The sequence below is a fragment of the Manis javanica genome, chromosome 13 (genome assembly GCF_040802235.1).
Source record: "Manis javanica isolate MJ-LG chromosome 13, MJ_LKY, whole genome shotgun sequence".
Classification (NCBI taxonomy): Eukaryota; Metazoa; Chordata; class Mammalia; order Pholidota; family Manidae; genus Manis; species Manis javanica.
This window is the reverse complement of record NC_133168.1, coordinates 87,006,641-87,019,372: the sequence shown is the minus strand read 5'-3', so window position 1 is coordinate 87,019,372 and position 12,732 is coordinate 87,006,641. Positions and strand designations below refer to the sequence as shown.

General features: G+C 50.1%; 1 protein-coding gene across 15 annotated transcripts in view; it reads left to right on the top strand.

Annotated features, from left to right (window-relative positions):
* The window catches only part of MAST3 (microtubule associated serine/threonine kinase 3), a 65,240-nt gene that overhangs the window by 25,845 nt on the left and 26,663 nt on the right, over positions 1-12,732 (top strand). For 7 of the 15 annotated variants that reach the window (XM_073220090.1, XM_073220089.1, XM_073220096.1 and 4 more), the window contains one exon: positions 10,402-10,433. In XM_073220090.1, the coding sequence (XP_073076191.1) occupies positions 10,402-10,433 (32 nt within the window). Of the gene's footprint in view, positions 1-4,890; positions 5,001-10,401; positions 10,434-12,338; positions 12,535-12,732 lie in introns of those variants that run through there. The other 8 variants (XM_073220103.1, XM_073220100.1, XM_073220102.1 and 5 more) reach the window with 3 other exon arrangements.

Genomic DNA, 12,732 nt, shown 5'->3' with positions numbered 1-12,732 from the left:
AGAGAATCACTTAGGGATGTTTTAAAGAATACATAGGTTACCGAGAACAAAAAGAACCTCATTCGTTTATTCAAAAATGCCACTCCCTGATGCCCTTTATGGAGATATTTGAGGAGGGTTTTGATGGATGCCTAGAAAGTCACAAGAAAAACAATCTATTTATTCATTCAGTGAATGTTCTCTGATGCTTCTCAAAGAGAATTTGAAGTAGATTTTGAAGAATAAATGGGTATTCACCATGGGAAAATTGCATTCATTCATTCAGATAGGCAGTCAAGCAGTCAGTCAATAAATGCTCCCTTTTACCCATTGAAGAACTTCTAGGCAGAAATAACCAGAGACAGAACAGTTGGCCATTACAGGGTGTGAGCTTCCCATCACCTGAGCCATGCAAGCTACAAACTGAAGTTCACTTAATGTTGGGCTACCAGATAAAACACAGGACACCCAGTTAAGTTAGAATTTCAGGTAAACAATACATAATTTTTGAGCATCACTATGTCCTACAGTCTTGTGCAAGACATAGACTGAAAAATTATTCATTGTTTATCCGAAATTAAATTTAACTGGGTAGCTATATTAGTTTGCTAGGGATGCCAGAACAAAGTATCACTGACTAAGTGGCTTCAACAAAGGAAATCTCCCTCCTTACAGTTCTGAAGGCTGGAAGTCTAAGATCAAGGTGTCAGCAGGGCTGGTTCCTTCTGGGGTCCCTGTGGGCTTGCAGATGGTCTCCCCTCTCTGTACCCACACATGGTCTTCCCTCTGTGTGTCTGTGTCTCATCTCTTCTTACACAGACACTAGTCATATTGGATTAGGGCCCAACCATATGATTTTAATTACCGCTTTAAAAGCCCATCTCCAAATAACAGTAACACTCGGAGTTCCTGGGGGTGAGCATTTCAACATATGAATTTTCGAGAACACAGATCAGCCTGTAACAGTGGCTGCTTGGAAAACAGTTTGGTAGGTTTGGGGAAAGTTAAAACAGAATTATCATATGACCCAGGAATTCCATAACTAAGTATATACCCAAGAGAATTGAAAGCATATGCCCACACAACAATGTGTACAGAAATGCTTTGGAGCAGGCAAAATATGGGAAAATTCAAATGTCCATTAGAGGATGAATGAATAAACAAAAATGTGGTCCATCCACACAATGGAGTATTACTCAGTCACAAAAAGGAGTGAGGCCCTGACACATGCTACAATGTGGATGAACCTTGAAAACATCATGCTGAGTAAGAGAATCCAGACACAGAAGGCCGTGTAGTATATGATCCCATGTATGTAAAACGCCCAAGGACAGGTAAATCCATGGAGACAGAAGCAGGTTTGGGTTCTGGGTGGTGGGGTGGGGAGTGACTGCTCATGAGTACAGCTTATCTTTTGGGGGTGATGAAAACGTTCTGGAATTAGTAGTGATGATTGTACAACTCTGTGAATAAGCTAAAAGACATTGAATTGTACACTTTAAAAAAGTGAGTTTTATAACATATAAATTCTATATTAATTTAAAATGTGTATGGGAATATTTCAATAAAGAATAGAAACAGGATGTATATAAATAAAAATAAAAGTGACATACTGAGAAAAAAATAAAATTAAAATGTGCATGAGAAAAACTAGTTTTGCCTGGGAGTCTTGTGTTTTTGTGTGCTCTATTTGGCCACTGTAACTTGGTGGACTCTTACAGAACCTCACAGGCTTGGGAGCACACTCTAGTGTCCAGGTCAAACAGTGGGGTAGCCAAGGTAACCTGCAGCTGCAGATGCAGTAGGAGTCTCAGAGGAGAGAACATGGGTGCCATCTGGGGACTTTGGGCTTTTCCCAGCCTCAGGTTCCCTTCTGCAAAGTGAGGCTGAACTGCTATCATCAGATATCTGTGAGAAGCGGACCCCATGAGGCACTTAGCCAGATCCCCACTTGGCACTCAGCAAAGGCACTCATCCTCAAAACCAAAACTGGCAACTTACAAGGGCAGCTTGTTTTTGTAAATAAAGTTTTATTGGGACTAGGGCCAGGCTTAAGATGAGGCAAGTGAGGCAGGGTCATGCAAAGTCAGAATCTGATCAGGTCTTTATTTAAAAATTTGATATTTAGTCAATCATGCATTTTCTTTTATTTTCTTTTATTTTGTTTGTTTTGGTATCATTAATCTACAGTTACATGAAGGACATTATGTTTACTAGGCTCCCCCTTCACCAAGTCCCCCTCACATACCCGTTCACAGTCACTGTCCATCAACATAGTAAGATGCTGTAAAATCACTACTTGTCTTCTCTGTGTTGCACAGCCCTCCCCATGCCCCCCGACACTATACATGTTAATTGTAATGCCCCCTTTCTTTTTTCCCGCCCTTATCTCTCCCTTCCCACCTGTCCTCCCCAGTCCCTTTCCCTTTGATAACTGTTAGTCCATTCTTGGGTTCTGTGCTTCTGCTGCTGTTTTGTTCCTTCAGTTTTCCTTTGTTCTTATACTCCACATATGAATGAAATCATTTGGTACTTGTCTGTCTCTGCCTGGCTTATTTCACTGAGCATAATACCCTCTAGCTCCATCCATTGCAATGGTAGGTTGTTGCAAATGGTAGGATCTGTTTTTTTCTTATAGCTGAGTAATATTCCATTGTGTATAAAATACCACATCTTCTTTATCCATTCATCTACTGATGGACATTTAGGTTGCTTCCATATCTTGGCTATTGTAAATAGTGCAGCGATAAACATAGGGGTGCATCTGTCTGTTTCAAACTGGAGTGCTGCATTCTTAGGGTAAATTCCTAGAAGTGGAATTCCTGGGTCAAATGGTATTTCTATTTTGACCATTTTGAGGAACCTCCATACTGCTTTCCACAATTGTTGAACTAATTTACATTCCCACCAGCAGTGTAGAAAGGTTCCCCTTTCTTCACAACCTCGCCAACATTTGTTGTTTGTCTTTTGGATGGTAGCCATCCTTACTGGTGTGAGATGATATCTCATTGTGTTTTTAATTTGCATTACTCTGATGACAAGCAATGTGGAGCATCTTTTCATGTGTCTGTTGGCCATCTGAATTTATTCTTTAGAGAACTGTCTATTCAGCTCCTCTGCCCATTTTTTAATTGGATTATTTGCTTTTTGTTTGTTGAGGTGTGTGAGCTCTTTATATATTTTGGATGTCAACCCTTTATCGGATCTGTCATTTATGAATATATTCTCCCATACTGTAGGATACCTTTTTGTTCTATTGATGGTGCCCTTTGCTGTACAGAAGCTTTCCAGCTTGATATAGTACCATTTGTTCATTTTTGCTTTTGTTTCCCTTGCCCGGGGAGATATGTTCAAGAAGAGGTCACTCATGTTTATGTCTAAGAGATTTTTGCCTATGTTTTTTTCTAAGAGTTTTATGGTTTCATGACTTACATTCAAGTCTTTGATCCATTTTGAATTTACTTTTGTGTATGGGGTTAGACAGTGATCCAGTTTCATTCTCTTACATGTAGCTGTCCAGTTTTGCCAGCACCATCTGTTGAAGAGACTGTCATTTCCCCATTGTATGTCCATGGCCCCTTTATCGAATATTAGTTGACCATATATGTTTGGTTAATCTTTGGAGTCTCTATTCTGTTCCATTGGTCTGTGGCTCTGTTCTTGTGCCAATACCAAATTGTCTTGATTACTATGGTGATTACTATGGCTTTGTAGTAGAGCCTGAAGTTGGGGAGTGAGATCCCCCCCACTTTATTTTTCCTTCTCAGGATTGCTTTGGCTATTCGGGGTCTTTGGTGTTTCCATATGAATTTTTAAACTATTTGTTCCAGTTCATTGAAGAATGTTGTTGGTAATTTGATAGGGATTGCATCAAATCTGTATATTGCTTTGGGCAGGATGGCCATTTTGATGATATTAATTCTTCCTAGCCAGGAGCATGGGATGAGTTTCCATTTGTTAGTGTCCTCTTTAATTTCTCTTAAGAGTGTCTTATAGTTTTCAGGGTATAGGCCTTTCACTTTCGTGGTTAGTTTTATTCCTAGGTATTTCATTCTTTTTGATGCAATTGTGAATGGAATTGTTTTCCTGATTTCTCTTCTATTAGTTCATTGTTAGTGTATAGGAAAGGCACAGATTTCTGTGTGTTAATTTTGTATCCTGCAACTTTGCTGTATTCCGATATCAGTTCTAGCAGTTTCAGAGTGGCGTCTTTAGGGATTTTTATGTACAGTATCATGTCATCTGCAAATAGTGACAGTTCAACTTGTTCTTTACCGATCTGGATTCCTTTTATTTCTTTGTTTTGTCTGATTGCCATGGCTAGGACCTCGAGTACTATGTTGAATAACAGTGGGGAGAGTGGGCATTCCTGTCTTTTTCCCGATCTCAGAGGAAAAGCTTTCAGCTTCTCACTGTTCAGTATGATGTTAGCTGTGGGTTTATCATATATGGCCTTTATTATGTTGAGGTACTTGTCCTCTATACCCATTTTGCTGAGAGTTTTTTTCACGAAAGGATGTTGAATTCTGTCGAATGCTTTTTCAGCATCCATTGAGAAGATCATGTGGTTTTTGTCCTTCTTTTTGTTGATGTCATCACGCATTTCCTTTACACTCTCCAAATGCCATGTATCTTGATTATTGAGTTTTTGTGGGTCCTCTTGAATTTTGCACGCAGGCGTGCAAAACTCACTTCACCTTAGAACTGGCCTTGTTGTGGGCCGTGGGCACATTGATGAACTTCTCCAAGCCTCAGTTTCCTCATCTGCAAAATGGGGTTAATAAAGCCCCCTTCCTTCCCTGAGGGTTCCTAGAAATATGTTTACTTCTAGGCTGTGGGGGTTGGGGACCTTCCAGGCTGGCTCTCGGGGAGGGGCGGGGTCAGTCCGCATCAGCCATCGGCTTGGCCAATGGCATGGGGAGGCGGGGCCTGGGAGGCTGGGGCGGAGCGCGGGCTGCCCGCAGGGCAAGGACTAGCGGGCCATGGACGAGTCGAGCCTCCTGCGGCGCCGCGGGCTCCAGGTGAGGCCCCTGCGCGGGCGGGCAGAGGGTTCCTCCGAGTCGACCCGGCCTGGATGTTGGGGGCGGGGCTTCGGCGGGCCTGGGAAACTGAGGCGAACCGCGGGGCGCTCCGATCGCTTCCTCTGCCCCCTGGCTTCTCAAAGTGCTTTTTGCCTGGTGGGAAGGGGGTATGCCCCATTTGACATATAGGGAAACTGAGGGTCCAAGCGCTGGCGTGGGAGAAAGGGGCTGAGGGTTTCACCCCTCCCCACAAGCTGCTCTAATAATATGAGCAACTGCAGCCTTTGAGCGCGCACCATATGTTCATTGTTGTATTAACCCTATTACTAGTGATGTATTAATATTAATTAATAGGTATTAATACCTGCCTCATGTCTTCGCTCAGCCACCCCGCCGCTGTCTCAGCTCAGCCCTAAGGCCAGCAGGGGATGTTGGGGCTGACCAGGAGCCCATTTGCGAGATGAGAAAACTGAGTCTGAGAAAGTCACTGATTTGAGGTCACCCAGCAGGGATTCAATCTTGGCACCCTTCACCAGTTCTCTCAGGGCACAAGCCACTGCCAGCTGGTTGTGTGGTCTGGGGCTGGGTTGGGGGAAGGCGGCGGGAGGCACGCTTGCTTCTGTGGGCCTCAGTTTCTCTGTTCGCCGTAAGAGCCCTTTTGTTCTGAGTCTGGCAGCGGGTTTGCATTCAGGAGGTCGCGCCACGAGGAGGTAAGAACATGGGCGTTAGGGCTAGCAGAGACCTACGTTGGGATCCACTAAGGGGCCACGACTCCTTTGACCTCTCTGTGCCTCAGTTTCCCCATCTGTGCAGTGGGGATTAAGACAATATAGCTGTTTCCCTCTGGGTTTAGACCACTCCCTTAAGAAGTCACCAGGTTGCAGGTGGGGAATCTGGGATTCATGGTTTGCCCAACAAACATCTGAGTGTCTGTTCCTCACCCCCTGGAACCGCCTTCCCGAACCTCCCAGCCTGAGTATCAGTGAGTGACCCCCGGAGGAGTAGCCAGCTGTGATGGGGGACGCTCAGGCACAGCTGGAGAAGGCGCCTGAACGAAGAGCTAGCTGCTGGGTCGCCTCAGTGCAGAGGTGTTTGGGGAAATGAGTCTGAGCACAGCTGGAACCTAGAAAGGACTGGGGATAGGGTGGGGCACTGAGGCTGCGAGGGAGGGGAAGGCGCACCTTGAACCCGGGCTGCAGGACTGCGAACTCTTCCGAAGGTGAAGGGGAGCGCCTGTGTTTGGGGGTGAGCGTTTTCAGGGAGGGTGCAGGCAGAGCTGCAGGGCAGAGACCCCCGAGGGCGCGGCGGGGGGTGAGGGAGCAGAAGGGCGGGGCGGAGGCTAGAGACAGAAGTGAGGGACCCCTGGGTATAGAGGAGGGGGCAGGGCAGGACTTGTGAACAGTGGGATGTTTGTTGGGAAACCGGTCCCGCCCAGAACCCCAGTTAGACTCGAACCCCGCCCAAGGCCTCTTAAAATAGAGAAACCGCCTTCGAGTAGTCAAATGGGGGCGCTGCTGACGTCAGAAAGTGGAGCCTGTTTCATGAGAGGAGGTGCCCATTCTGATGACAAGTCCCGGAATACAAAAGGGGAAACTGAGTCTCAGAGAAGCATAGCCACTGTCCAGGTGTCACAGCTTGTAAGTGGCAAGAGTTAGAATTTGAACCCAGGCAGGTCCGGCTCCCCCTCCAGACCAACCCCACACTGGCTGACCTCCATCCATGGGGGCGGAGACACACGAATAGGGATTGCCCAGATGGGTGAGAGCATTCTGGCAGAAGGCACAGCATGTGCAAAGGTACAAAGACATGCAGCCGTGTGTGCTGTATGGGTAACAGAAGCCATTTCTTAGCGCTTGAGCTTGGGGTGTGAGAGGGGACCCGTCTGTTTCCAGGACTGCCAGGGCCGATTTTGGAGAGGTTCGACTTTCTCCCTAGGGTGATTGGGGACTATGGAAGGTGTTGGAGCCGAGGAGGACATGCCCTCTCATCTGAGGGCTTTGAAGGGCTCCTCTGGAGCTGGTTGGGGGCAAGATGAGGGGGCCAAAAGCCGGGGAGATGCTTGAAGTAAAGGACCAAGTAGGAGACAATGAAAATAATTTTTTAAAAATACAATTAAGTATAAATAACAATTCATAGTAATGGGCACCTATGAATGCTAAGCACTGTATATGCGTTTAATTCTCCTAACAGTGGGAGAGATATTATTTTTCTTAAGGGAAAACTGAGGCTCATAAAGGGAAACTAACAGCCCGGAAATCAGAGAGCTGGAATTCTACCCGGTGCGGTGCCTCAGGGTGCAAAGATGTTGAGGGCCTGGGTTTGGCCATTAACCACGCACTCCCTCAACTGGAGCCCAGTTGACAGACCCGGAGCGTGGCCAGCCAATCAGATGGCAGCCTGCTGATCACAGCCAATCAGATATCTTGGAGGCTGAGCCTTGATGAAGGTTAAAGAGTCAATTCATAAAAGCTTGAGGAAGCGGAGGGGACGTGAGTCTGGTGCTGATTGGCCAGTCCAGACACTAGCCCTGGGTCTCCTGGTCAATCTGATTGTGGCAGTGTAGGGCACACAGTTGGCTGTGTGCTGGGAGGTCGTAAACAGGACCTGGCCTGGCCCTGTAGGCCACCAGTTTGGGTTGGCTGTGGGTCAGGGCAAGAGGTAGAGACTGGTCAATCCCGGTTTGGGTTAAGGTCAGTCTCCTTGTGTAGCATTTGAGGCACCAGTTACCGTGAGCTGTTATTACTAGGATTATTACTTCTGGTTTTATCATTAGTTTCATCCTCTCCCACTCGGATCTTTGCTTCACGAACTACAGACTTTTAAAACACCAGATCCCCAAACAGAACATCGAGGGCAGAGTAGGTGGCCACAGCCTATGTCTAGATTTGGTCTACGCTGCTTCTGGGGATGCTTCCTGGAAGGTCTGTCATGAATCTTCACAGCCCAGTTCCACTCATTCTCCTCTTCCAGGAAGTCCTACGGCCTGCTAACATCTCTCTCCCTTCTCTCTAGCTGCCTACATTCCATGGAGCTTGGTGCCCATGGGGCCTAGTGTTTCCCACTAGCCTGCGTGCCCAGCCTGACATCTTCCTCTGGGAAGCCTCTGGGCTCCCCATCGTCCAGCTCCTTATCTCCCTCTGGGCACCCACCCCATGCCTCTGGTATGGGGGTGTCCATGCTCTGCTGTCTCTTCCATACTCAGGGTTCTTCAGGGTGGAGCTGAGGTGTCTGGCAGGGAGGTAGCATCCGTCAGCTCAGCCAAGCACAGAAGAGGATACCGTAAATACTGTCTTTAAGGGTGGTTCCAGGGGGTCAGAGCCCCCACCTACCCCTTCTATGTGGGAGCCACTCCCTGCAGAACAGCTGGCAAAGAGGGGGCTGAAGGCAGAAGCAGATGGCACAGGGAGCAGAGGGTCCGGGGGTGGTACTGGGAGAGTTCCATGTTGGCCCAGCTTTACACCGAGCCCTTGCAGGAGGCTCCAACTTCCTTCACCTCTCTCTGCCACTTGACATCTTTTTGTATTGTGGAAGCAAATTAAAAAGTGTGGTTAAATTGGTGGTTATTATTAACCTCACAAAATCATTGTCTTGGCACCAAGGCCCTGAGCTTGGTATTTGATTTCTTCCAGGACCCTATGTAACTGTGCCAGTTTCCAAATAAGGAAACTGAGGCACAGAGCAGTGAAGTCGATGTGGAGGTCACACAGCCCAGGTTGAAGGACAGGGTGGGATTCTGGGAACCCAGAACTGTCAGGACTTTAGAAGGAAAATGACTGGAGTAGGAAAGGGTGTGTGTAGTGGAGAGCCCTAGGTTCAAATCCCAGCTCCCTGTTTTGCAGGTTCGAGAAAAGGGGCAGGGTGGGAGCAGGCATAAGATCCCATAACAATTGGAAAGGGGCAGAAAGAGGCCCTAATGGTGAAAATGGTAGTCCCTGGGTCCATGACCCTTTGCCCTGAATGGTAGTGAGCTCTGCATTTCCAAAGGTATTCAAGCATACAGGGAGACCTTAGGGTGGCAGGTCAGCCTCACCTGCTTGGACCACTCAGTCTTCTGAGCTCAAGGTAGCTGGGGTCTGGCCTTGGGGCAGCGCCCCATTCCGGAGGACTCTCTTCTGCTGCTGGGAGGCCCTGCCAACCTCTCCCAGCACTGGCGTCCTGCGCTCAGCAGCTTCCGGCCCCCTCAGTTGGCTGCGGGGGCTGATGGCGTCACTGGTTGCCATGGCGAACGCCCCACTGCCGAAGTGGGCAGCCTGGAGCCCACCAAAGTAAAAATAGTCCTGTGTCCTTGACGCGACCGCCCTGGCATGTGTTGGGGGTGGGGATGAGGGGAGGGCTGTTCAGAGACCTAGATTCCCTCCCTCTCTCTGCCAAGAGCCAGGGGAAGCTGGCTGCCCTCCGCGCCTCAGTTTCCCTTCCTGTAAAATGGCCCCTGCTCCTGGTGCACAGTAAGCGGCTCTGCGAATGTTAAATTTATCAGGTGGTATGATAGTCCACATAGACCCTTGCTGAGCTCGACAGTAACACAGCAACAGTAATAATGGCTGATGATTATTACCGCAGAACTCTCCTGATTACCTTCAAAACAGATGGGAAAACCGTGAGGCATACAAGTCATTTGTTGGAGGTACCACAACTAGAAAGGAACAGATAGTAGATCTGAGTGTCCCCAGATTCTAAATTTGTGCAACATGGCCTTTGGGAGTTAAACCCTCATGGGTGAGCCTTACTTGAGGGTGGACTGTGGTGTCACAGTGGACCCCAAGAACAGTTGCTTTTTACCCTATATATGGTGAGGGCACGCAAGGTTGGTACAGGTCAGCTTGCTGAGTTCTTAAAGAGTCTACAACAGGGAGTCAGCAGTCAGGGCCCCCCAAACCTCCACAGGTGCCCAGGACCCAAACTTGCATAGGCTTTGCAGAGGGTGGCTGGAGGGCTGGGGGGTAGTGGGGATGGCTTTCAGATCTGGTGGGGGGCAGGGTGAGGATGACTCAGGAATCTCCCTTTCCTCAACAGATGATTAGTGTTTAGCCACTACTAACCCATTTCTTTTTAATTATAACTAATTTGTTATCTTAAATAATAAAATTGCTTTCCATTTAAGTAGACTATGAGCCCAGCAGGGAGGTAGATTGGGTATCTGGAAGGACTGACAGGAGGAAGGGTGCTTTAAGCTGAGACCTAAAGGATGAGTTGCAATTAACTAGCACTGAGGAAAAAGAAGGTGGTCCTGGCAGGGGACACAGCTGGCATAAAGGCCTTGAGGCAGTGCTGAGCCCAGTATGGGGAATGAGCAGAAAAGAGGCATTGGCTGGACCAGGGTAAGCAATGGGGCAACTGGGAAGACCAGGGGTGTGAAGGGCTTGTCTCCTTGGAAATGACCCCTGTTTTCATCTCATTTCAGAAGGAGCTGAGCCTGCCGCGCCGTGGACGTGGGTGAGTTTACCTAGGGCCTGTCAGCGGGGAGGAGCCTTGGGGTCCTGGGCACAGATATTTCAGCAGCGGCTGCCTCTGAATTGTGAAGTTATTTAATATTTACAACAAAGCTGCCCACCTTGATCCTGCCCCTGGTGTTGGCAAAGTCTCACAGGTTGGGAGGCCTATGTCAAGCTGCAAGTGAGGAAACTGAGGTGCAGGCATGTTGTATCACTGACTCAAGGGCACCCAGCACCAAAGAGGGAAAACTTGTCTGGTGTCCAGAGTCCACATTATAGAATTGCAACCCAGAACCCTGGGACCAGTTTGTATGACTCCCAGAATGGGGAGCTCACTCTCAGGAAACATGGGTAGGAAATTGTGTCCTTCAGGGTCATGTTAGCATTCCTGTAGGTTGCCATTTTGGGATCCCAAAAGCTCAGAGAACATTTTGTTCAACACCTTTGCCAGTTTACTGACAGGGAAAGGCCAGGTTGGGGAGGGGTTTGCCTTGTGTTCGTGGTCTGGAGGTGTGTCAGTGCAGACATCCCCTCTTTGGGAACTGAGTCTGCCTGAGTTGGGGGTGGGAATTCTCTTACCCATCAGTGAAAGCACTCACTCAGATTTATTTTTGAGAGCCTACTGTGTGCTCTTATTCTGCACAGGCACAGGGCATACAGCCAAGGCCATCTCTGGGAAGAGTGATGGGAATGTAATATTATGCATAGGGTGAAATGAAACAGAAAGACGGAAGGTGGGGTGGCTTTAGTCCTGAAAATGTGGGGCCTCTTGGAGGAGGTGACATTTGAACCCAGATCTCTAAGAGTTGGAAAAGGTCAGGGAGAAAGTCTGGGGGAAGCATTCCAGCAGAAAGAAGGACATGGGCAAAGGTCCTGTGGTTTGAACCAGCTTGGTATTGGAAGAACAGCATGGAGACAGGGGTAGCTCTGCTGGAGTGAAGTGAGCACAGACGAGGTGGAGTGGGGAGAGAAGGGGGATGTCCTGGGGTCTGGATGAGAGTTTTAAATCTGCTGGAGGGGGTGGGATCAGAGTGGCCCCCAAGCCCAGACCATCTAATCTCTGACTGGGGATGGTGCAGCTGGTGGGAGGGGCGTGAGGGCCCCAGTGGGGGCGGGGCTTGCATTTTGATCGCCCGCACTGTTCCCGGGCTTTGCCCAGGCTGGGGCGGGGTGGTGGACAGTGAATCAGTAGGGCCCACGAAAGGCAAAGTCCCGGGCCACGGGGTAGAACGAGGACAAAAACACCCTGAGGATGATCTGCTCTCTGCCACCTGCCGTGTGCGTGATTTTGGTTTTCCAGGGGGCCTAAGGCAGACAGCCCAGACCCTAGAGGTCCGGGCTGGGCAGGAGTGGGGGGGCCTCGATGCGCCCTGGGTCTGTGTAGGCACGGCTTCGTGGAGGAGGGGCCGATGGGGGCTGAACTCGGATGTGGGTGAGGGGGACAACGCCCCTGGCTGAGGGAACTGATGGAGCGAAGGCCTAAAGGCGTAGCAGGAGCCTCCGGTGAGCTCCGGAATGCCGAGACCCGCCGCGAAGGGCCACGGTCGCCGAGCGGAGCGGCTGGGCTGGGGTTAGGGGCGGGTGCGCTCAGATCCGGGATCCGGAAGACCCCCAGGGCAGGCAGAGGGCAGAGGCCAGGAAGAAGCCAGGCGGGACGCGGCCAGACGATGGAGCAATAATTCTGGCCGAGGAGACAGTGACCGCCCTTCCTTTCGGGCCACGCAGCCGGGGTGCCCGAAAGGACCAGGCAGCCTCGGCGTCCCTGCGGGGCAGAGGGTCGCACCGGCTGCTGCTGCCTCCCGCAACTCAACCTCGCCCGCCGGGCCGGGCCGGCCCGCGCGCAGGTGCAGGGCTCCGAGTCCCGCCCCGAGGCGGAGAGAGCCCGCCCCCCGCCCCCCGGCGGCCCAGCCTCCGCACCGCGTCCGCCTCTCGCGCCGCGCCAGCCTGACGTGCTGTCCCCACGTTCGCGTCTGTCGGATCGCGCCACGATCGGGGCTTTGGGGCCACGAAGGGGGCGTCTGAACCTGGCCACGTAGACGTGGCCCCGGCCTCGGTATGAAGTCCCGCCGGGACAAACTGCACATCCCGGCGCTAACCCTCGAGTGAGTGCTTGGCTGGGGAAGGTGGGGGGAATTGTGGGGAAGAGGGAAGCTGACAGCTGCCCTTTGCTGCATCTCTGTTCGTACCGCCGCCTCTGAGGAGCCCTCCCGGGTCATCAGTCTGGCCCCGCCCCCGCGGCCTGCGAGAGACCCAGAATCCTGTGCCTTGGGCCGCTTCTCCCTAAGGGAACCGCAGCCCTG